The following is a 23,906-nucleotide window of genomic DNA, read 5'->3' as shown; positions in this document are numbered from 1 at the left end:
ATAATGGTAGACTTAGATGTTGGTGTTGAGATGGAGCCAGTGTTCCAAAAATCGACGGCTAGTGGATCTGATTGGTTGCACCAGGAAAAGACCCGGTGCCAAGCAGCAGTAAACTTGAGTGAAAGCCTTGCAGGTTCAAATCGCAAGATTGCTGACAAGAATGTGATTTCACAAAAGAATTGACTATTCGGAGATAGCAGATTGAGATCAAATTCAAGCTGACGACTTGGCAGAAGCTGTAAAAAGTAAGGGGACAAACTACTCTCTCTCAGACATTATCACGTGCTTATCACCGCAGCAACAGTCATGTGATGTTTATCGACAATCAAATACGCTAACAAGTAACAAAGTTTCCACCCCTCCACAGTTGCTATCCTCGACATCGACAGTTGCAAAAGGGGAAGATCCGACATAGATCTTGGCAAGATGGCGGATTCAAACGAGCTTATCGACTTCGACATTATTGAAGCCCAAAAAGAAAACGTCCAATCCCTCCCCGGTGGCCGATCAGCTCGAGAACTTGCTCGGATTTTCTCTGGTGGTAGCAACACTAGCGATAAATATGCTTCACCAACACCGAACCATACAAGGACACTAAACGATGCAATCCGTCAAGAATACGAAACCGAACTAGAAGCAATCGGTGAATCAGACGACCCACTTGATGTCTACGACCGTTATGTGAAATGGACTCTAAATGCGTATCCGTCCGCCCAAGCCACCGCTGAATCAGGCGTCCTACCACTACTGGAGCGTGCCACAAAATCCTTCCTCTCATCTACACACTACAGAAACGACCCACGATACCTAAGGCTATGGCTTCATTACATTCGACTTTTCTCCGATGCACCACGGGAAACATTCGCCTTCCTATCACGACACCATATCGGTGAGGGGCTGGCATTGTTCTATGAAGAATTTGCCGCATGGTTGGAAGGTGCGGGGCGCTGGACACAGGCAGATGAGGTTTACAGACTCGGTGTAGATCGTGAGGCTCGGCCGGTCGAGCGATTACTCCGAAAATACAGCGAATTCCAGCAGCGATATGAGCAGCAGCCACAAAACGCGGGTCCTTCATCGCCTGCTATGCCGAAAGTTCGAGCGGCTTTGGGTGTGAAAGTTGATCCATTTGCGTCTGCTGATGGCTCTCCAGATCCTCAGTCTGCAGCACGAGCGGCGCCTGCTCCTGCGAAGACCAAGTCTGGAAAACCAAAGATGGCCATTTTCTCCGATGCCGATGAAGTTGCACAGCCAGCTACTAGTGGTGGAGCGACAAAGGGTTGGGAGAATATTGGATCGATGGAAGAACGCAAGAAGGAGAATCGGGTAGAGGCGAAGCCGTGGGCGGGAGAGACATTAAAGGCAGGGAAAAAATCTGGACCAACACAGAAGATGGCTATTTTCCGAGACGAGGTAAGTTAATAAGTCTACATTGCGTATCCTTCCTCTTTCAGACCTCCAAATATTTACGATCACAGGACTAATTGCTGGCTTGAATGCATGTGCTTCGTTTGTTTGTATACAGTCCAATCCCAATTCATATGAAGAAAATCAAGAATCAAGTGCTCCCCAGCACGTTCCGGAACATCATGTAAGGGAAGCGGTAAATCCACGGACGGGTCGTCGAGAACGTGTTTTCGTCGATTTGAAGGCAGTATATCCAGATCGTCACAACCCAGCGCACGAAATCAGTTTTGAAGAGCTACGTGCCATGAAGCGAGGATGGACGAGCAAGAATTGGCGCAAGCAGAAGGAACCACTCAAACAGATTTCCGGTAATGCTGTCGGTATCGAGTCTCCCGGTTCGAAGCCTAGTGCACATATTTCTATGAAGGACCAATCTGAGCAACCTGAACAAAAATTCGCCACCAGTGAACAGCGTGGACAATCGCCATCTCTTGACCAGGGTGGATCTCATTCAGGCAAGTCTGGAAAAGCACGACGATTCAAGGTTCAAGGGGAGACGCAGACGAGTAAGCTTTGTCTTTCCATCAACTCAACTGACTACCTTTACTCACCTTTCATCTATAGTCAAAATGAAGTTCGATTCGCCAAATAATTCCAAGGTCCGCCGGAAGAGTACTAGAGAGCCAACTATGACGATGCATACTCGGGCTGCCACAGATGAGATCTACGACCTTTTTAACCAGCCATTGAAAGCAGAGACGGAAGATGCTGCCGATAGCGTATTTGGAAGCGACTATGAGGATGATGATGATCTCGCCAGCAATGCCGATAGTACAGTCACAGGCCACCTTTCTGCCGCATCAAGTGACCTTGGTGACGAAGACACACACCATTTTCATCGGTCCTATGATGATACTGGATATGCAGACACTACCCGAGCTGAGAGCGTTGTCGACGGAGATTGGACCGAGTTCAGCGTCAGCAAGGATATCCCAGGCCATGAATACGGCGATGCTACATCTCAATCAGTTTATAGTGACGGTGCCCCGGATCAATCTGACCATGGAACTCCGGAGAAAGGACGTTTTGTCCCACAAATGCCAGAAGACTACGCGGCGCCTTATGGTACTTACAGAGATCCTGCAATTATGGCTCAAAACCGTCTGCCATTTATGACACCAATTGTGGAGCGGACCGAATCTTCCATCCCGTCACAAACAATTGCTCGAAATCACCTGTATAACACCAAGACACCATCAAAGCCTCAGATGGGCAACCTTCTTTCCAGTCCAGTCGGGGGCGCAACTCCGTACCATGGGGATAATACTATGTTGTCTACTGCAGATGTCCCATTCAGCCCTACTGCTTTCAGGGCCCTGGCCCCCAAATCGCGCCGACGTGGAGAGGTCGTCATCAAGGACATGCAGTGCAATCCAACTGATAAGGGAATTCGAAACACAATCCTGAACGCCTTGGAACCGTCACTGGCTTCTTACGCGGGGTATCATAGCCACGGTAAAGAGAGTAACTACACCTCCATGATTCAAAAATTCGTCCGAACCCATATTCGAAAGTCTAAGGGCAGCGACGATGCATTCGATACTCCGGCCTTGGAGTTCCCTGGTGCTGAACGCAACTACATTATCCGACGGGAACTTGGTGCCGGTGCGTATGCTCCAGTCTACCTGGCAGAAAGTGTTGACAGTCCCGGAGCCTATGACTTTGACGAAAATGATGAGAACGACGAGAACGCCCCCTTCGGCAGGGATTCCCGTTCCAAGACCGCTACTCCTTATAAATCCGCACGATATCCATTTGAGGCTATTAAGGTCGAGAATGGGCCTTCCAGCGCCTGGGAATTCTACATGATCCGCACCGCGCATGATCGCCTGAGGCACTCTGCCGATCACCTCCGCGCTACCGATAGCATTGTGCGTGCGCATGAGCTGCATGTGCATCCGCGCGAAAGCTTCCTTGTAGAAGACTATCGAGGCCAGGGTACCCTGCTTGACCTGGTCAATATCCTTCGCAATGATCCTTCCAGTCAGCATAGCGAAGGTGGGCTCGAGGAAATCCTGGCCATGTTCTTTTCAGTCGAGCTCATGCGTACCATCGAGGGCCTCCATGCTAACGGCATTTTGCATGGTGATATCAAAGCTGATAACTGTCTCGTCCGTCTTGATGACGCGACTCCCGAAGCTGATCCAGCATCCGCAATGTCTCTTCTTGATCTGAACGACGAGCCATCTGAATCTCGGGATAGTGCGCACTACTCACCCAACGGGTACCATGGCTGGCGCCACAAGGGTCTTGATCTGATTGATTTCGGCCGTGGCATTGACATGCATGTCTTCCAGCCTTCCGTGCAATTTGTCGCTGATTGGGAGGTGGGTACGCATGAGTGTAACGAGATCCATGAGGCACGGCCCTGGACGCACCAAATCGACCTTTACGGTATTGCCGGTACGATCCATGTTCTCCTCTTCGGCAAGCATATCGAGTCCATGCTTGTGCAAACAGGTGGCAACCCATCCGCCACGGCACGCACCTACCGTCTCCGCGAGTCCTTGAAACGGTACTGGGATCGAGAACTGTGGTCCGAGGTATTTGATCTCTTGTTGAATCCTGGTGCTGAGCATTGGGCACAGATGGAACGTGACAATGGTGCTGGTGAATCTCCCTCTCCCATACTGCCTGTTCTCCATTCTATGCGCTATGTGCGTCGCAAGATGGAGGATTGGCTTGTTGCCAATGCTGAGAAAAAGGGACTTGTGGTTCAGCTCCGCAAGATCGAGACACTACTCGCTGAGCGAAAAAAGAAACTTGAGCGGTCTTGAGTGACTACCCTGGTGCCTTTTCTTTCTTTTCCCTGTATTATTTCTTTTTTGTTTGCATCTTCTGTCTATGTGATTAGACATCTTTATACCCATTTCGTTATTTCTATATCCTCATTCAAGTTCGGCTATTACCTGTTAATATTTTCTTTCACCTGTGTAATAGATATTAAAGTGGTTTTAATTTCACAATCAATCTTTCATATAGACTGAAAGTGAAATTTTCATTTTACTATCATAGGTAGCCCTGCAGGACCCCGTAGTCATCTGATTGATCCGAGTCCCGGGTTTCAAGGCAACCTCGGGAATCCATGCATGTACGAAGTACTCCATATAGTAGCTTGAGCTGTCTCCCGTGCATGTTCCACAACTTGAACTTCGAGGAATTCCCATCCCGTCAAGTGGATCGTACAACCCCAGGTGGATCCTGGTCGTGATTGAAAGATTCCACACATATAACATGGTGGTAATAATGAATTATGAATCTGGACTAAGAAAAACAGAAGGTTTGTTCCTGAGAACCTTGGAAGAGCTCGAGCGCGGACCGTGTCACGGGATCCACCTTGTAACCAAACGGTAATTGTGCACGCGACGCGACGCGTGAGTGGAGACGCGTTTCCCGTGTTCTCCTCATCTTTCCCCCAATGAGGTTATATTGGATTCAACTTCTGGCCCCACGACCTCCATCACTCTACACCGCACAATGAGATCCCAGAAAAAAAAAATGAAAATGTGAAATGAATTTGGATCCATTGTGGGTTTTGTGCCTTAGTATCGCTATTTATATTTATGGAGACTGTGATTTTATACTGATTTATATGGAGTACGGAGGGCTCTGTTCTCTGTACTCCGTAAGTACCCCATGTACGGTAGATCAGGTGGCTGGGAAAGAGTAGGTCAGAAAATCTGCAATGGACATCAGCAGACATCGTTCTCGGGGAGATCATAAAGCCCTTGCAGATAGGATCACGGTTGATTCTAAGTTCAAGTGTCTCTCTCTCTCCAGGGCTTCAAGTTCAAATCTGGGTAATGGTGGATTCTCGGCTAAGGCCACGATCAACCGTACATTGCACATTACGGAGTACGGAGAACTAGGCTCAATTCTCCATTAGCCTGTAATCCGTTGGTTCTCTTTATCTTGGTAACTTCAAGGTTCCCAGCCCCCCTCATTTCTTATATAGGTCCCGATTCAAGGACTCGGGGGTTGTATACTTGTGCAGCTTGCATCAAGTAAGGTCCAACATATACTTAGATGGGAAAAACTTGAAGAAAATCTAAACAAACTGTTATCCCAACACATTCCATGTATGAATCAAATAGATTAATAGGACTTTTTTATTTTTTTCTAAAAATTTTAGATATTTTTTTAATCAAGAAATTACACCAGTTTTAGTTGCAAGTAGCGCCAGTTAGTAGCCTTTTTTTTCGTGGGTGGTATTTTTTCACTTGAAAGTACTAAGTACTGAGTACTTCTATTATGTACTGATTCACCCTCTCTTGTTTAGGTACCCGCTACTCCTCTTCCCCCCCCCCCCGACGCCTCACTTTCCCAGCGCCCAATCTCTCACCTTCTCCTCTTTCCTTCCACCTCTCTCACTTCTTACCCTTTTTTTTTCTTTCCCACCCGCGATTCTTTTCGCAACTGTGCTTTCTTTTGTTTCTTGGGCGTTCAGGTGATGACGAGATCCATTCCATCAACTCGTGGATAACGGGATGGAGCCGCAGTTGTAATCTGGTGATCCCCCCCGATTTCCAGCGCGCGCATTCCGCAAACACATACTTCGACAACCTCGATTTCCTTGAACCACCTAGTCGTCGCTTTCACTCGATAGTTTCCTTTTTTTGTTTCCTCTTTACTTTTCTTTTCTTCCCCATTTTCTCCCACTTCTCTCACGATTCACGACCCTCATCTCCCACGAACTACTCTTGACGCGCTTCGCCGGTTCGAGAAGCCCCATTCCATATCCGGACTCTCACCGCGAAACAACCCCCATCTCACATTCCGCATCGCAATCAACCCCTCACCTTTACTGAGAGCTGTGCCACGAGTCATTGATCATCATGGCTCAACGTCAGCTCTCGCGAACCCTTCCCAAGAACTTCACGTTCCCGTCTCTGAGTATCGACGAACCCAAGACTCCCGAGCGCCCAGCCTCCCCCTTCAAGGTTCCTGCGCGACCCCAGAACATCTCCAACGGACGCCGACGTCTTCGCGGTGAAACAATCAGTGCTGCCAGCAGGGATGTCTCCGCGTGTATCGATTTAGACTTGTTCCAGTTCCGCGGTTTGCCCGATGTTCCCTTACCCTCGATCGAAGTGGGTCAGTCAAGCGCGCCGGTCGAGTCCTCTATCGGACACCAGCCTATCAATGACGAACGCTATCTCGCTCCCCCGCGCCAACGACTAATGTTCAAAACTCCCCCGGCTCAGATTCGCGGCGCTGAATTTGAATCCAATGACGAAACCCAACCGTGGCCCTCGTGGGATCAAACGCCCTTACCCCATGATATCCCGCGCCCGGGCTCCGCATGCTCCACCATGTCCGATTCGTCAGTTGAATCGATTGAGACGTACGCATCGCGTCCTTCGATAGGAGGCAGTTGTTCTAGTGTTGAAAGCGATATCTTTGATTCCTTTCCGATTGAAATTAACAAGGACGCCGAGCTGTCTTCTCCCACTTTGCCCAAGAAAATGAAGGTCCAGCGATCGCAGGTACGAAGTACATCGTGGACTCGGGATATGGACAACCACCTGTGGAACACCTACCAGATTTATTTGCAAGATCCGACCATGACTCCCTTCAAAATGACACCTGGCAGTATCCCACCTTTGGGAGTGACCACTCGTGTGGCACGCCGAGCTAAGAAGACCTGGGAGAAGAAGCACCGACTGATTAAGTCCCTGCCAACCCAGACTTCTGATCGCAGCGGCAGCTCGACCCCTACTGCCATGGATGGCATCGTCTCCCGAGTATCCTGGCCCAAGTCAGATGCGAAGACCCGCCACCGACTGAAGATGCTGTGTCGTCGCAAGTTCTCGATTATGCCTCATTATCACCGTATGATGCAGTCTTGCAGCCCAGAGCCGGCTGAAAATGAAGATGACAGCCATCCCGCTTATGGCACCCGCGACCTCGGCGTATCTCTTGTTACATCGTTTGCGTCGAATCCTCTATCCCAGTTTGCGGAAGAACCTGCTCCTGAAATCAAAGTTGAGCCATTCAACAATCATGTGCAAAGCGATCTCGATCTCACACTTCCTCCTATTCCGCCCTTCAATCAGCACCTAAACGTTGATCCCAACAGTATTCCGCGATTGGGATCGCCATTTGTGTACAGTACCTGGGGACCTGGAGGCTCAACCCGACAGGTTGAGAGTATTTCAGTCTCAGCTCGTCGCGAGACCGTGCATGTTCCAAACCGTGTACGACGCAATACTCACTTTGCTGCTATGACTCCCCGTGATCCCGATGATGTCTTCTCCCCCAAGACTTATGTCGACAATGATCCTTCCGATGAAGAAGTGCACCGTCGTCTGAACGAGTACATGCGTGAAAATAAGGGCCAAAACATCGTTGATGGTCGAGCTCGTGTGCCCCGTAGCCGTGGTCTCACAACTGGCGCAGTCAGCCGTTCCCGGGATGTCAGCCAACTGTTCTCTCCTCCTTCATCTTTGAACTCATCCCAGATTGAGCCTGAGGAAACCACGCCGGTCACCAAGCCTCCTGTCAACCCATTGTTGAATCTCGGCGGAGAGCATATCAAGCGCCTGGGATCCCCCTTCAAGGCCGAAGGTGGTTTCAAGCGTCGCACCGCCCCTGGAAGATTCATTAGACATGCCCCCTCTTTGTCCGATCCGTCCTGCAATGTAGGGTTCCCTGCCTACCCAGGCTCCATGGGTCCTTCTCCGATTCAGGAACAACCCAAGCCTCAAGGACCCCCTCCTTCTCTTCAAAATCCATTTGAAGAAGGACTTTCAGATGCTGAGCGAATTCGCCGGCAGATTCTGAACATGCATTCAACGCGCAATTAAATGCGCATTCTGCTGTCCACCTTTGCAATTACCGTTCCCCATTATGGCGTCGATTCCTTTGCGAGATCTTTTTACCTCGATTTTTTGCATGATGACCTGAACGAGATAAAAGGGGGGTTTTCTGTGCCGCCCCCTCTTTTCCAGCTTGATTTTTTATTACGACAGCAACGGCCTTTGACGATTGTAACGATATTTGAGACGGCTCAAGTCTCAGATACTATCTCTGAATGACTTGAGCAAACCCCTGAAAATCCAACACATCACCCTGACCCGAAGAGAAAATTTTGATGGGCTCTTTCTCTTGATTGGTGTCAACTTTCCTCTGTTGACCTCTTGATACGTTTCTTTTCAAGAAGTCTTCCACTTTGTTTCACTGAGCAGCCAGCTCAGTGGCCTCTTGCCACTATCTCGGCTCTCCATTCTTCGCAGAGGACCATTGACACCCCTATCAAGACTACATTCATTATCTTAACACTGCATATGGAAGTACTTGTGTCTTTTATGAGACTCATTATGCTTTCCATTGCACTTTCACTCCCTCTCGCTATGCGATCGACTTATTTCCTTTTTCCTCTCCAATTGCTTGAGTCACTCGATGTGGCCAAGTGCAACAACAAGAAAACAACAAAAAAAGCAGAAAACATCACCGAAAATCAAAACAAAATACCCACTCCGCCATTGCGCGATACATTCTCTACCTTTCATTTATCTCTTTCTTTTCTTTTTCCTATTACCTGTCGTTGTCGCCTTGAGAACTTATAGTTGTGTACTCATGCCTTTCACCATACCAACTTAAGTCCGGCGACACGACCTGAACATCTCCTCTCCATTTTCTCTTCGGCCTCTTCTGCCCATTTATGGGCCTCAAAAAACGGAATTTCCGTTAAATCAATGTCACGCTTCCCCAAAAAAGAAGAATATGCACGATGATACATACGCAGCATAGACGAACCGAAATGAAACGACGCACATGAAATGCAGTGGCCAACGACATTCTGAGACGCAAGCGAGGTGTTTGGTTCTCTTCTTTGCCTTTGCCAGCGCTTCTTCAATTTCTTCTTCAATCTTTTTGCTTCACTTGACTTCCAATTCCTATTTATTCTTGTTCTCCATCCATCTCTCTACCCTAATATGATTTGTGCTGCCTTGACTTGCATTCTGCTTGATCTTACCTTTGATCATGGCAATGCTTGACTGAGATACTATCCGTGATTCCTAGGTGTGTTTTAAATGCCGAGGGACACGAAGCAGAACAGAATAGGGATTGGCTTGTCTTGTAGCTTCCATTTTTGATTTCTTTCAATTTTCCCCGCGAGATTTACTACAGATTTGCACGCTCCACAGCCGGTGTCTTTGTTTCTTGCGCGTTCTTTGCTTTCGCAAGTTCGCCTGGGTCTTTCCTATGGGGGCTTTTTACTAGCTATGTCTTTTGATTTACAGACAATCTACCATCTATTCTTACCCCCATGATATCATGATTATTATGTGTTTTATTAACACTCCGTATATTTGCTTTACCAGGTGGGCCGAGGGCTGAAGACCGTGTTACTGGTGATACTGCAACTCTCGCCACCTTGACGTTGGAATTTGCGTGGTGTCATGGATGTCTCAGGTCCCATGTGTACGTTGCTATTCGGACTGGTTATTCTTCTTTGAATGTTCCATTTGGATCATATTTCTGATCTGCCCAGCTCTACTTGGATTTTTCGGTTGACCATGTCTTAGGACAAGAGAATATTAGTCAACTGACTAGGATACACCTACCATGACGTCCCAAGGTTAACTGAAGGTAGGTCGGTAATAGTTAGGCCTCTTTTACTTCTACTAGGTGTTTTTCCTGCCACCACCTGGCATAAACAGAGGGCCTACGCCTACAGCTTATCCCTAGGCCAGAGCTCCCAGTTGCCTATATCCAACGATTTACATGTAGCAGCTAGCCTGTCTTCCTCTCCAGGTAACCCCGTAGGTAACCATCAGACACCTGTAGATGCTACAGACTGAGCCTTGTACTTAAGTATGTGAATATTCCTGTCTGAGAGGATGTGATCACACCTAGCCTAGCATTTGAGTGCTGGGGACATAACTTTCCCAATTTCGCTCCTACAGTGCCACGCGAAGCTTGGCGGGAGGACTTCCAAGGTTATCGTCGGCAGGTGGCTGTCATCTTACCAAGACAATGCTACCTAGGTAAATGGATCATCGGAAGACTAAGACAACATGACTCAAACTCTCTTACATCAATGGATGAGATCTGCCGTATACTAAATATAATATCACCCAGGTGGGCAGCTTGCTTATAGCTCTGTCGATCATCGATCACCTGGGACCCATCAAGCACCACACCTGGTCACTGATGTAATCCTGCAGTCTTCCGACAAATGGAATCCCAGAATAGAAATAGATTTGCCCCATGTCAAGGCTGCAAGGGTAAACTTTGTTAATCATTGATTATTTCAAGTTCCTAAAAATTGCAAAAAAAAAAAAGCTGTGTTAGAATGTAAAGAATAGATTATAGCTCTTCAAATCCTCCTTTACTGCCAATTCTGTCTAGAACTCACTAATCGATGATGTGAGATATCCTGGGCATCAAAATAGAACTTGAAAACGGGCGGGGCTTTGTGAGACCTACATACTTGGGCTCAAATGTATAATCCAGTGGTCAGATCATAGCCTACCTGCAAACCCCGCATCCAATCATGACAACGCCAAGATAGACCCTGAGAAGGCAAAGATCGATGTTTCACCGCGCTGAAGCTATAAGAATGAGGATTCCCTTATTCCCTTATTCCCTTGTTCCTACAACCATCAACTTGAACATTCAATCAGTCTACCATTTACACATCCCACTCTGATCTACCAAATCAATAATCAACACTGATCTTATCTCCACTCAACATCAACATCAACACCTCAACACCTTACTTCACAATGCATTTCACCACTCTCCTCACTTCGACTCTCGCTCTCGCAATGAGTATCTCCGCCGCCCCAACTCCAGCGACTCCAGCAAATACCCGCTATGTCCAGCTTCGGCTATACAGTGACCCAGCCTGCGGCCAAGATGGAAACCTCGGCGAGTTAGGTGTTTACGGGGACGACGTGAACAAGTGCAATGCTTTTGGGGATTATACCGTTGAATCCGTGAGCTTCGAATATGCTATTAATAATTGCACTGGTGAGTCTTGCATTCCTTCATTTATTTTGCCTTCTGCCTACCTACCTAGGCTTCCATTATATTTCATGTGGACTAGCTAACACATTGAATCCAGTGAGTGTTTATACCGATCAGTCCTGCCAGGCGGGTGCCCAGAGTATCACGTTGGATACTTGTCTTTCGGAGAATGCGCAATATGGGAGCTATCAAGTGTTCTGCAGTCAACTTTGAGTCGCATTCAAGTGAACAGACATATGGAGCGGGTTTAAATTTGCACTTAATGAACTTAATGTTTGGGGAGGCGCCCGGGCGGTTTAATGATTAATATTTTTTCACGAGACATACAAAATACATACTTATTTCAACGCATTTGAAAACTCCTCCAGTATTTGACCACAAGCTTCAACATTTAAAGTCCACTCATATACCGATGCTGAGTAGTCTCCTCCAAAACCTCAACCCGCATCCCAACCTCAATAACCCCCTCATTCCTCGGCGCAGCCATCATCCCAAAACAAGGCTTATACTTCAACCCCGGATCCACCCTGCGATACGACATAAGCGTATCCCACGGTTGACGTTTATGCTTAACCGCCGAATCAGGATCAACATTCGGAACCTGACACCTTCCACACCTCGTCACGATATCCATAACCAGCGGCGAATTCTTCAACCCAGCACCAGAGTTAGGATTAGCATCCGCATCTCGAATCCGAACAAGTTTCCACAAATCCTCACTCCAAGCCTTCTGTCCCTTCACAACAATATTCGGGCGAAACCGCTCAACAGTAATCGGATCCGCATTCGCAACTCTAAGCCTTGTATTAAGTTCCTTTAACGAGGCCTCAGAAGCAATGAGGACTGGGAATTCATCCGGAAACCCGATTGTTTGAACGCGACCGATCACTTTTGGTGCACCATTTCCTTGGACAATACGTGCCGTAGGACCCTTGTAGACTAGAGCGACAGGACGATCCAATAAAGAAGAGAAGACGGCGTTGATATTTTCAGCATAGATGTAACCATCTGTATCCTCGCCCCAGATATTTACATTTGCGATTTTCGTGTTCGCTTGAAGCCATTCCTGGGTCGGGTATGCTGGGATTCGAATTGTTGTTGTGTATGTTTTTTCGATAGGAATGGAGTTCATCTTGGTAGTAGATGGAGATTCTGATTCTGGACTTGGAATCGAAATGATAAGTTCTTGACCATCATCACTAAGTCCAGTTTTGATAAGTGTCATTTTGGCATTTTGACGAATGGTGATGAACTCGTTTTTCTTGGATGAATCAATTACCATCCAGCGTCGATCTAGCGCGAGTCCGTGTTCTTTTAATGTGGCTTGCTGCACTTCGAATCCCCGACACGATTTAATTGGGTACATCCATAACGAGATGATCTCGCTGGATTGCTTGGGTCCCCAGCTCCATAGACGTAAGCGTGGAAGTAGATTTCCTGGTGATGATTTGCCATTGCTGATCCATCCCTTCAATTGAGGGAGGAGTAGGATTGGGAGGAGTAGGATTGGGAGGAGTATCAATCCTAGAACTAGGACTGAGGTTGTTGGTATTCCTTCAATCATGACCTCGAATTGCCAGTGTCGATTGGTCTGATTTATTTCTTTGGAATCCTTTTTTTTGCTTTTTGGACGGATGACGGGAAGAGTCATACTAATACTATTAAGTAGATTGTGATTTTGCCGGATTGTGCCGCCTCGGATATATCGGTGACGTCAAATGACAAGCATTTGAATTTCTTATTACCGAATGATAATTATATTGTTTTTCTCTTTTCATCTTGTTCGTGGGTCTCCAGAAATCTCTTCCGTGTGTATCTGATTTGCTTGTGTAGATATGCAGTCCATGAACACTCCATTTCCACATCCCAGCAAGGCTTTAATGAGTGGGTCCTGTGGCAGGTTTCAGGGTCTATACTCCGTATAGCCGCTTGCAAAAGAACGAGGTAGAGACCGTAATGGAACTTGAAGGAACAGCGAGTTCAACCTAGGTTTAACGGGCTCTTGAGCAAACATTGAAGGTAAAGAGTAAAGAAAGACTCGGACTCAACGTATTCCTCCTACAATTGAAACCTGTCTCAATAAGCGGCGAAACCCTACAAAAACATTGATTTTCTTGCATATCTTGCATAGTAACGAGTTGATCATCGCATTTATCACAGGGCTCCAGCTGTAGATGGCAAGAATACATCGTGTAGCTCATTGATTACCTTGGTGAAAGAGATGCGTGTACTATGTACAGGCTAAGCCTAATTTGTCAAGAGGTGTCCATTTAACAACTTGATCCTTGGAATGCTCCTGAGTCCTGAGTCCTGCATACATCCAATCCGTGTGCGTTTCATCCAACCTGGGTTCATGAACCAAGTCTGATAATTCTGACCTATAGTCTCAAAATATTGACTTAGACAACCAGCTAGCATTCTCTCAGAGCCAAAAATATGTTCAATGGCCTCTGATAGTCATACCAGGCAAGAATTTGTCCGAATCGCCCCAGCTCCTCCTAAGCCCGGCCATGTCATCCGAGAGATCATGAGACATGCTTGTCAGGCTTGTGCCATACGCAAATTAAGATGCGACAAGATTAGCCCCGCATGCTCCAAATGCCTCAAGACAAGACGGGAGTGTTCATATGAGTCACCTCGAGCTCGCAAGAAAAAGCTAAACGATGATCTACTTCGAAAAGTCGCCAGATACGAGTCGATTTTGGCACAGCATGGATTGCTTGATACTGCTAATTCAGATGTCGTTGATGATATTCCACAAGAGACACAATTGCCGCTACCCGTGGGGTCTATCAGCCCTTTCAACTCAGGCACGGCAACAGGAACACTAAGGGCGAGTCAAGGAAAATCAAGATACATCGAGAGCCATATTTGGAATAACCTTGGAGATGAGGAGATTCGTCACATCTCGGATGATGAAGAAGCAGATCAAATCACTCCTGATGATTCAGCTACCGTGCTGCCAGATCCATTCACAGGAGCTTTCCTAGGAATGCAGCGGAGCCTCCTTGATCTCCACCCAAGCCATACGATGGCGATGATAATGTGGGAAACTTATGCAGAAAGTATTGAGCCACTTTGCAAGGCACTGCATATCCCATCAACGGGGGAAATGGTTAAGCGTGTCTCTTTGGATCCCATAACAGCGTCCAGACAAGAGGAATGCTTGCTATTTGCCATATACCACGCCGCAATTTTCTCCATGACCGAGGAACAGTGCATCGACAAACTCGGTCAGGCGCGACCTACTCTGATGCCACGATATCATATGGCCACTCGACAAGCCCTCGTGAATGCCTCATTTCTCAAGACCACTGAAATGTCTGTCCTGCAGGCTTTCTTCCTCTCTCTTCTGACCAGCCGCTCATCATACGATCCACACACATATTGGATGTTGACAGGGAATTTGCTTCGCATAGCCCTTCGTATGGGTCTTCATCGAGACGCAGAAAAGCTTGGACTATCACCCTTCGATGTTAAGATGAGACGACGACTTTTCTATCAGATTTTCCCGATGGACGGCCGAGCAAGCCAGATTGCCGGTACGGAAATGACTGCTCTTCCCGAATCATGGGATACTCGACACCCTCTGAACATAAACGATGATCAAATTTGGCCTGGAATGACAGAAAAACCTACAGAGAAACAAGGCGCAACTGATATGATATTCTGCCTATCGCGTGCATGCGTGGGACTGAATCTAGCTCGCGCTGGCAAGCCAAACTGCCTTGGGCCGTTCATGCCTAACCAGCGTAGTGAGATTAACATACTTGTCGCTGCCGCTGAGCGCGAAGTAGAAGAGAAATTTATCCGCTACTGTGACATTGTCAATCCTCTTCATTTTCTTACGATGGGATTGGCCCGATCTGGAATCACGGCAATGAGGCTTAAGGTTCGATTTGGAAGGCTTCTTAACCAGACTGCTACTGATGCAGAGCGGAAGGACACCTTTCAGTTGGCTCAGAAAACTTTGGATACTGATGCGGCCGTGCATGCTCATATGGGACTTAGCAAATATCAGTGGTTCATCAAGCCATTTTTTCTGTGGGGAACATGGGATTCATTCGTTCTTATTCTGAGTACCATCTGGAAAAGACGCGATCTGCTCGCGGTTGGACAGATTGAGACTGCCTGGAAGATCATTGAGCAGCTTTACAAGAATCATGAGGATCTCATGGTGTCGAAGGCCGCACTGCATACTGCACTTAGACGATTCACACTGAAAGCATGGGATTCTCATCCAACAAGCGATAAGGTGAGGGAGCCAGAATTTATTGTTACGTTGCGATCTCTGCAAGAACAGAAAGGAAGTGATAAGTTGCGAAGGCGACTCGTTAGTGATCCTTCGGCAGATACAATGTCACCCCCCTGGATCTCATCAGATAAGAAGAATAATCTGTCCCTTGAGTTTATTCAGGATCTTGATCTTGAAGCAGATGATTGGATATTTTGGAATGACTTAATTCAAGATCACGATCACAACGCTGTATAGTATGACCTACGTGATTGGCTGAAAGCTCGGCCCCGAGCTATCCTTCTCATGCACCAATCAACGACCCGGATATCTCGGGCTTCTATATCAAGGATGCGAAGCTCGATTTACAGCAAATCATATTTAATGAGCTCAATTTTCCAGAAAATTGTCAGTCAGCATCTTGTCACAAACAAATCTCATCTCATCATAATGTCCGACTTGAGAGTCCTCATTGTGGGCGCATCCATCGCAGGCCCAACAACAGCCTACTGGTTAGCCAAAGCCGGTGCAAAGGTCACAGTTATCGAACGATTCCCTCAACTACGTATGAACGGTCAAAACATAGACATCCGCACCGTCGGAGTCTCAGTTATGCGCAAGATTAGCGGCATGGAAGCAGCCGTACGATCCAAACTCGTCCCCATGGACGGCGCCAGCATGGTCGGAAGAAACGGTCAACTATACGGAACCCTACGATCTACCGGAAACCCAGACCAGCAATCCATGATCTCTGAATTTGAGATTCTACGTGGAGATCTCGGAAAAATCCTACATGACATGAGCAACGAATACGAAAATGTCAAGTATGTTTTCGGCGAGCAGGTCGTCTCCATGCATGCAGATTCAGAGGATGGCCCCATAACCGTCAAATTCATGAACGGGTATCCGACCACAGAATATGACCTCGTTCTTGCTTGTGACGGCGCGATGTCCCGAACCAGAGCTATAGGTTTTGATTGCAATGTGCGAGACCATGTTCGACCGACCAACGCATGGGCAGTCTACTACTCTGTCAATCAAGATTTTCTCAACGGAAGCACAGTTGGAGAAGCCTACAGTGCACCAGGAGGTCGCATGATTGCCATAGGCCCCGACTCACCAGGTGTGAATCGATTGACATTGATGAACAATGGTGAAGAGTCCACCCGAAGATTTCGTGACGCCAAAGCCAGCGGCACAGATGCACTCAAAGAGTTTGTCGCAAGTCATTACAAGAGTATGGGCTGGAAATGCGAGGAGGCTATGCAGGGCATGTTCGAAGCGAAGGACTTTTACGGTAGTGAAATTGTCCAGGTCAAAATGCCGACTCTTTCTAAGGGGCGTTTCGTACTAGTTGGTGACGCCGGCTATGCGGGTGGTCCAACTGGTAATGGAACCAGTCTTGCAATGGCTGGAGCGTATATCTTGGCTGGGGAGATTGCGAAATGTGAGGGAAATGTGGCGGCTGGGTTGAAGGCGTATGAAGAACAGATGCGTCCTCTCATTACTGAACTGACGAAGATCCCGCCACTGGTTCTTACTTTTATTGCTCCGCAAACTGTGTGGGGAGTCTGGCTGCGAAATTGGGTATTCGCATTCATCTGTTGGAGTCGCATCTTGGATCTTGTGCAAGGATTCTTCGGAGCCTCGTTTTCCAATAGTGAGCAGTACAAGGTTCCTGAGTATGAGTGGGCTGAGTGATGATGCGCTGGAACCTTGGAAGCTTTTTTGGAGGTCTTTGTTTTGTACAAGTGAATGTGTATATTGATCTTTTTATGATAGATTTTTGAACCTCATTATCGTTAGAAATCCATAAGACAAATAAGAATGCAATTGATCCGCAAATATATGATGAAAATGTTAATCTTGATATAATATAGGCCCGAAAGATGACACCGCGCGCTGATAAAATGCGATTAAAACGGCATGTTACTATGCAAAGCCTCATTTAAGCAGAATGCTTATCATCGATCCAACAAGTGATCATAGTCTTAATCAGAGCCAGAGTGATTTCACGACCACGCTCAATATCTGCATCCTCTGCTGCCCCAGGAACATGCAAAAACAGCACATTGCGATCCTGGCCCTTCTGCATAGCCAATGACAGGCTAGTATAAAAGATAAAGTCACATAGATAGTGACCCGCATCATGAGAAATTCGAAGATCCAGCCCAGCAGACGCATTCGATTTCCAAGTACCCAAGAAATTGTCATTGGGCGGGCACGGGCCGCTCCGAACACCCTGTTTCTTTTGCTCATCTTCCTGTTCTTGAGTAAGAGGAATAGCCTTACCCGGACTTAATATCGCTGGTAGTCCGAGATCCTTCCATATCTTCTCTCCATCCTCGTAACCAGAGCATCCTTTGATATCCGTAATATTGTAGTCATCGCGATGCGCTAATGACTCGACGGAGTAGTACAGCCTTGGTGACGCAATCCCAATATGGATCACTATATCTGGTCGTCGACCCTGATTGGCTGCTTCGAAATCACTCAGGATCGAGGGAAGAGCTTCGCGAACGGACGAATAGGCAACAGGTATAGGGGACGGGTGAACATGTAGAATGACTCGTCTATCGGCTTCGTGGCTGTTCTTAGGAGCCGGGAAGGTAAAGGACGAAGGAAGCGATTGAGCGATCAGAAAAGAAGCGTTCACGAGGTTGGTTTTGAAAGGCTAATTGCACCATGAGGTTATTGAATCGGAATCGGAAACTTCTCTGGTCCGGGCGCAGATCACTCACACCAAAGCCTGTTACTAGCACGGATATCTCGTTGGAGGGAGCCTGTTGTAAGGGTTGATCCACTTGGGTGGAGTGGTCAGGCAGGACTGTGGGACCATAGTCACCCATTTTATCTTGTATATTGGATTTGAACAAAGTCAATATAGTTTGAAAGTAGTATTTCTCACTTCAAAAAAGAGTGAGTTCTCAGAATTCAATAATGTAGAAAGACATGAGGTTCAAGTTTGGAGAAGGGGAAATGCGGGGAAACTCAAGTCTTGGCTCTTATCTTGGTTTGCATCATTTGCATCCTGATTGGACTTTCCATCTATGGATGTACTAGGTAAGGTCTACAACTTGGCTTATGTTTTCATTTTGATCATACAAGGATGCTTCTTGTTGCAGATACACAAAAGTCACAGCTCATTCCATGTTTCACCTTCGATGTGTTACCAATTCTCAGACTATTCCGTCCACGCTGATTGGCTTTACTCGAGTCATGGAGAGGTGGATCCTGGCCTCAGTCTGTACCCTTGAGATACCCTTTTAGGGCAGGGATCGTTGACTTGAGCCGAGATCAATAATGACAAAATAACAAGGGCTATTGAGACTTTTCTCGGAATTATCAGTTCCCGAGCTGCCCCAGTCTACAGAGTTTCTCTCTTGATCACTCTGGGTTTATCTCTTTGTCGGAGCAAGCTATACCCGTGACCTGATCAATGTGCGTTGAAGTGGAGTGACAATTTCGGATGCTTGGACGAAACCCGAATAATCTACAACAGGCTCGATCTGACTGGCGGAGATTGCTGGCATCATGATTCCAAGGTTATTATCTCAATCTTATAAATTATGTCGGTGCCCGGGGTATTGACAGATTATTTCTTTTCAAATCCACGCTTTACCTCATGGCTCTTCTTGCCAAGTTGCTGGACTTCCCCTATCTAACTGAAGGCCTTTGTGTGGCTCTCTTATTGATTCTGATTTCTAGCTTCTGGGAGGATCTGGCTGAGGAAATTCCATACTTACGAATTCCATTGATTGGTAAAAGCTGGTGGGATCTTTCCAACAAAAAAGCCAAATCGAGATTTAACAGGTCGGCTCGCTCTCTGATTGCTGAAGGGTTTGAGAGGGTGAGAAAAATCTTAACTAAATAGGTCCTTGGAGATATCACAAATACTGATTAACAAACAGGGCAAGGATGTCTTCCAACTCATGGGGGCAACCAAATCATTGATCATTCTACACCCGAAGTATATTGATGAAATCAAGAACCATCCCCATCTGGACTTTGAAGGTGCCACTGAGAAAGTATAAGTGCCTTATCATTAAAAATACATGAGAGATGGTAACTAATATTGACGCAGAACTTCTTCTCTGGTCGCATTCCTGGCTTCGAGCCGTTTATTCATCCGAATGGCGGATCCCAGGTACTCTTGGACTCGGTCCGGATCAAGTTAACTCAGGCGCTTGGTATGTGAACCCCAAGCTTTTGATATGATTGATCTAATAGGTATACAGGCGGTTTGACAATTCCCCTTTCCAAGGAAACGGCCGCTACAGTGAAAGATACATTCCCCATATCAAATGGTATGGCATGACCTCTGGACAAAATATTATGACATGGTATGAAATTCTTAATGCTGACTACACTGTCCAACACAGAGTGGAAGCCGTACAACTTCTCACACAAGGTCCCTTACATGGTCGCGCGTATCTCTACATTGGCATTTCTCGGTGAAAGCGTCTGTCGCAATGAAGACTGGATCAACGTGGCTGTCAACTACACAATCGATGCATTCAACGGAGCCCGAGAATTACGACAATGGCCTACCATTTTACGTCCACTAGTTCACCACTTCCTACCATCCATGCGAAAAGTCCGTGCCGATTTGTCCATCGCCCAAGGTATTGTGAAACGAGAAGTCGAAAAACGCCACATGATTCGTGATGGGACATTGCTTCCCGATGGCCCACCTCGTACCCATACTGATGCTCTCGACTGGTTTGAGGAGATTTCGAAAACCAGCAACCTGCCATTTGACATGACACGCGGCCAGGTTGGTCTGTCCCTAGCCGCTATTCATACCACCTCTAACCTTCTCACGAATATCATGTACGACCTCGCTGCATACCCGGAGTATATCCAACCCCTTCGCGATGAGATTGCCGCCATGATTGCCGAGGATGGAATTCTGAAGAAATCCAGCTTATTGAAGCTGAAGTTGATGGATAGTGTGATGAAAGAGTCACAACGTATCCATCCGGTTAGCTTGAGTAAGTTCGATCTACTCCATCTAGACCACTCCATATACTGACATTTCCATGTGCCTTAAGCATCCTTAAACCGTCTTACTCTCAAGGAGGTTTCCCTGTCAAATGGTACAGTAATTCCAAAAGGAGCTCTAGTTGCCGTCTCAGCACATATCAACTTTGACGAAACCGTCTATCCCCACCCTGAAAGATACGACGGCTATCGATTTTTGAAGAAACGCCAGGAACCAGGTCATGAGCACAGACATCAATTCGTGACGACTACTCGGGAAAGTTATGCGTTTGGGCATGGTGTCCACGCATGTCCAGGTCGTTTCTTTGCAGCGAACGAATCCAAACTCCTACTTATTCACCTGTTACTCAAATATGACTGGAAACTACAGGATGGTCGGGAACGGCCAAAAAACTTTGATATTGGAAGTGAGATCATCACTGATCCCACTGTTGAGCTACTTTTCCGATCTCGGGATCCGGCTATTGACCTTTCAGCACTGGGATAGGTATCTTCCTAGCTGTGTTGTGAAATCCTGCCAGTGGACTATCTTCAATCGCATGCTTTTGCACAGATTCAACACTGAAATTAATTATTACGCCTGTATAGTCTTGGGTTCAAATTTGGGCTATGTGTATAATTTATTTTTCTATGTCACGGTTCAGTTGATCATCCACTCACGTCATCAGGCTTTTACAAGTCCTCACGCCGCGCTTCGCGCGGCACTGTAGCAGTGAATTTGGGAAAGGTACTCCGTATGTCTTCAGCACTTAGGTATTCAGCTAGGAAGCGCCGCTCGATGGACATAGTATATCATCCTGATCAAATTAACTTGTAAGTGCCTATACGGTATACTGTGCCTGCACATGCCCAGGTATGCTCATATCCTCTCAGGCAGGCATTTTCACATAGTACTTGAGTACCTACCCAGTCAGTAGTATCTACACATGTGCAGAAGACTGACAATCCACCCTTCTAGATGTATAGGTACCTACAGGGTTACCTACATAGAAGGGAAGGCTAGCTGCTATGCAAGTGGGTATAGGTAACGAGTAGCCCTAGGGATAAGCTGTAGGTTGATTTTTCCCTCGTCTATTATTATGCCAGGCGGCGAGTAAAAGTGCAGGAACCCAAGTAGAAAAAGAGGCCTACCTACTACTATGGGACTATAGCATGTTCAAATTTTCTTAATACACTAGTGTAGAAAGTCCGAGGATTTCGCAAACTTGCTTTTGTTTTGTCTTTCCAGGAAAATCAGAAACAGTAAATGCTAGGAGAGCTTAAACTATGTCTTTCATTTCACAGACATCATAGTGCTCTCCTCAGAAAAAAAAATCACTTTTTGTACTTCAGACGTTTGCAAAGTCTCTCCATTTGATATTCAGGCCATCTCCGGGTTACGAACATCAATCTTCAAACTATCCCGCTGACCCTCTCGGTAAGCATCTCCATCTCGAATAGCCGTGGATCCTCTGTACGAAGCACGGCTTAGTTTGATACCTTGTCCGCTCAAATAATCAGTCGCAACCTGATCTGCCGTTTGTCGAAACTGCACGAGCTGCATGCTCGATTCCCATGGAGAGACATCAGATACAGACTGAGCAGCAGGCTCGGATTTCACGGGAACCTCTGGCTCTGCCTTGAACTCAGGAATCTTGTCAAGACTGACAACCTCTGGCCCCACTACTGGATCTCGTTTCATCAGTCTGTTGATGATATCATCATCGTCGTCACGTAGATCAATGGTTTCAATATCTTTGGCACTAAAGTCCATCTGGATGCCGGAGTTGACATCGCAGTCGAAGCCAAATCCATCGTTTGCGTCCATCTCCCCATCATAAGGATCGTTGATATCTCCCATTGACTGATCCTCTTCGTAGATACGAGTGAGTTTATCGGAGGAAGGCGTGGGTGGCGGAGGAACGGTGAAAGGCGAAGTTTGAGATGACTGTTTTTGGGCTTCCTCCTTCTTAACAGCCTGATATTCCAGCTCCTTGCGCTTTGCTGCTTGTAGCTCTTTATCTTTCTCTCGGTTCGCCATAGCCACAAGGCCATCGGCGACACCGAGACGATAACTGAATGACGGTGTACCTCCTTTGTATTCACAAGCCCATACCGAGATCTGATTATGTGTCATCTCGAATGCCTTTGCCGCCGCGACGGTATTCGGAGCAATCCCATAGAATGTCCATTCGATACAGTCGTAGAGGTCACTGACATAGAGTTTGCAATCGAAGAAGGTACACATGGCTCCAGTCAATTTCTCTACAAAGCTTTCTTGTACAGCCTTCTTCATTTTGTTGCCATCCGTTCTTCTAACTTCCACAACGCTCTGCCCACCGTAGTGACTCTTTGTGTTGTCATCTTTCATAATATCAGCTTGAGTGACGTTGTGCTGGCTCATGAGTTTCTGTGATAGGAAAAGAGCCGCTTTCGCTTCTCCCTCAGACGAATTTGCGTGATATGCCCGTGCTAAGCATTTTTGAATCCTGTCAAGGATTTTTTGGTCCACTGAGTTCTGGGACTTCTGGGTGTCTGTGGCTAGCTGGGTGATCTTGGCACGCTGAAGGGGTTTTCGAGCATTCTTCTTTTTTCTCGGTCGGGTATTTGAAGGAGGCATGTTCGATATTGGCACTGGGGTTGAACGGAGGGAATATTAGGGGAGAGATAAGGAGAGCCGAGAGACAAGGGGACGAGCTGAGAGGTTGGGGGCTTAAAGACCTTTGGCACAGATGCCTAATAGGCAGTTGCCTCGTACTTTTCTTTCGTACGTGCGGCACTAGCAGGGGACCCTGTCAATGTGATGAAAAGAGGGATCAGTGATTGGCCTATTATCCTTGTCCTTTGTGATGAAGGCGCGCAGATGGAAGCGAAGCTAACACTGAGGAAAATGTAAAATGACGCCTCGAACAATGAAATTATGACTCGTCTTCTCCAAAATCAAGGAATAATCAGAGTCAAAACTAATCTTATAATAATATACCTAGCCAACACCCGCTCAAGCCATGAGAATTCCATGGATGCCCAACTCAATCGAAATATCAAACCCGGTGAACAAATTAGCCTCCCAGGATTCCGATCGAGTGATAACCTGGTCCCCTAGGCAGAGTTCGGCATCAGGAGATGGTTGCAAGAATGCCTTCGCCTTCCAGTCACTGTCTTCTAATTTTGGGCATGACTGGAGGCTGTTTGTAGATGTGTAGTCGCTTTTGCATGTGGATCCTGTAGGGTTGGCACTGGCGAT

General features: G+C 46.9%; 10 protein-coding genes across 10 annotated transcripts; 7 read left to right on the top strand and 3 right to left on the bottom strand.

Moving 5' to 3' along the window:
* Positions 1 to 3: 3 nt before the first annotated feature.
* N7483_008768 (uncharacterized protein) lies at positions 4 to 183 on the top strand (the record flags this gene model as incomplete). Its single annotated transcript, XM_057092195.1, has 1 exon — positions 4 to 183. The coding sequence occupies one exon, from the start codon at positions 4 to 6 to the stop codon at positions 181 to 183; it is 180 nt and encodes a 59-aa protein (XP_056943369.1).
* Positions 184 to 426: 243 nt separating this feature from the next.
* On the top strand, positions 427 to 4,244 carry N7483_008767 (putative checkpoint protein kinase (SldA); the record flags this gene model as incomplete). Its single annotated transcript, XM_057092194.1, has 3 exons — positions 427 to 1,413; positions 1,526 to 1,973; positions 2,032 to 4,244. The coding sequence occupies 3 exons, from the start codon at positions 427 to 429 to the stop codon at positions 4,242 to 4,244; spliced, it is 3,648 nt and encodes a 1,215-aa protein (XP_056943368.1).
* Positions 4,245 to 6,302: 2,058 nt separating this feature from the next.
* Positions 6,303 to 8,273, top strand: N7483_008766 (uncharacterized protein; the record flags this gene model as incomplete). The annotated part of the gene is made up of 1 exon (XM_057092193.1): positions 6,303 to 8,273. The coding sequence occupies one exon, from the start codon at positions 6,303 to 6,305 to the stop codon at positions 8,271 to 8,273; it is 1,971 nt and encodes a 656-aa protein (XP_056943367.1).
* Positions 8,274 to 11,201: 2,928 nt separating this feature from the next.
* Positions 11,202 to 11,658, top strand: N7483_008765 (uncharacterized protein; the record flags this gene model as incomplete). The annotated part of the gene is made up of 2 exons (XM_057092192.1): positions 11,202 to 11,448; positions 11,543 to 11,658. 2 exons carry the CDS (start codon positions 11,202 to 11,204, stop codon positions 11,656 to 11,658), a joined length of 363 nt encoding a protein of 120 aa, XP_056943366.1.
* A 178-nt stretch (positions 11,659 to 11,836) lies between these two features.
* Positions 11,837 to 13,009, bottom strand: N7483_008764 (MOSC domain-containing protein; the record flags this gene model as incomplete). Its single annotated transcript, XM_057092191.1, has 1 exon — positions 11,837 to 13,009. The coding sequence occupies one exon, from the start codon at positions 13,007 to 13,009 to the stop codon at positions 11,837 to 11,839; it is 1,173 nt and encodes a 390-aa protein (XP_056943365.1).
* Positions 13,010 to 13,888: 879 nt separating this feature from the next.
* On the top strand, positions 13,889 to 15,937 carry N7483_008763 (Zn(II)2Cys6 transcription factor; the record flags this gene model as incomplete). The annotated part of the gene is made up of 1 exon (XM_057092190.1): positions 13,889 to 15,937. The coding sequence occupies one exon, from the start codon at positions 13,889 to 13,891 to the stop codon at positions 15,935 to 15,937; it is 2,049 nt and encodes a 682-aa protein (XP_056943364.1).
* A 192-nt stretch (positions 15,938 to 16,129) lies between these two features.
* On the top strand, positions 16,130 to 17,380 carry N7483_008762 (uncharacterized protein; the record flags this gene model as incomplete). Its single annotated transcript, XM_057092189.1, has 1 exon — positions 16,130 to 17,380. The coding sequence occupies one exon, from the start codon at positions 16,130 to 16,132 to the stop codon at positions 17,378 to 17,380; it is 1,251 nt and encodes a 416-aa protein (XP_056943363.1).
* Positions 17,381 to 17,627: 247 nt separating this feature from the next.
* Positions 17,628 to 18,528, bottom strand: N7483_008761 (putative pyroglutamyl peptidase type I; the record flags this gene model as incomplete). Its single annotated transcript, XM_057092188.1, has 2 exons — positions 17,628 to 18,353; positions 18,421 to 18,528. The coding sequence occupies 2 exons, from the start codon at positions 18,526 to 18,528 to the stop codon at positions 17,628 to 17,630; spliced, it is 834 nt and encodes a 277-aa protein (XP_056943362.1).
* Positions 18,529 to 19,304: 776 nt separating this feature from the next.
* On the top strand, positions 19,305 to 21,170 carry N7483_008760 (cytochrome P450; the record flags this gene model as incomplete). Its single annotated transcript, XM_057092187.1, has 6 exons — positions 19,305 to 19,529; positions 19,591 to 19,707; positions 19,764 to 19,869; positions 19,918 to 19,986; positions 20,062 to 20,673; positions 20,734 to 21,170. 6 exons carry the CDS (start codon positions 19,305 to 19,307, stop codon positions 21,168 to 21,170), a joined length of 1,566 nt encoding a protein of 521 aa, XP_056943361.1.
* Positions 21,171 to 22,043: 873 nt separating this feature from the next.
* On the bottom strand, positions 22,044 to 23,282 carry N7483_008759 (DUF2786 domain-containing protein; the record flags this gene model as incomplete). Its single annotated transcript, XM_057092186.1, has 1 exon — positions 22,044 to 23,282. One exon carries the CDS (start codon positions 23,280 to 23,282, stop codon positions 22,044 to 22,046), a length of 1,239 nt encoding a protein of 412 aa, XP_056943360.1.
* Positions 23,283 to 23,906: the final 624 nt, after the last annotated feature.

The sequence above is a fragment of the Penicillium malachiteum genome, assembly GCF_028827825.1.
Source record: "Penicillium malachiteum strain IBT 17515 chromosome Unknown utg000004l:1.0-4883003.0:1.0-4884900.0, whole genome shotgun sequence".
Classification (NCBI taxonomy): domain Eukaryota; kingdom Fungi; phylum Ascomycota; class Eurotiomycetes; order Eurotiales; family Aspergillaceae; genus Penicillium; species Penicillium malachiteum.
This window is presented reverse-complemented; position numbering and strand designations above follow the sequence as displayed.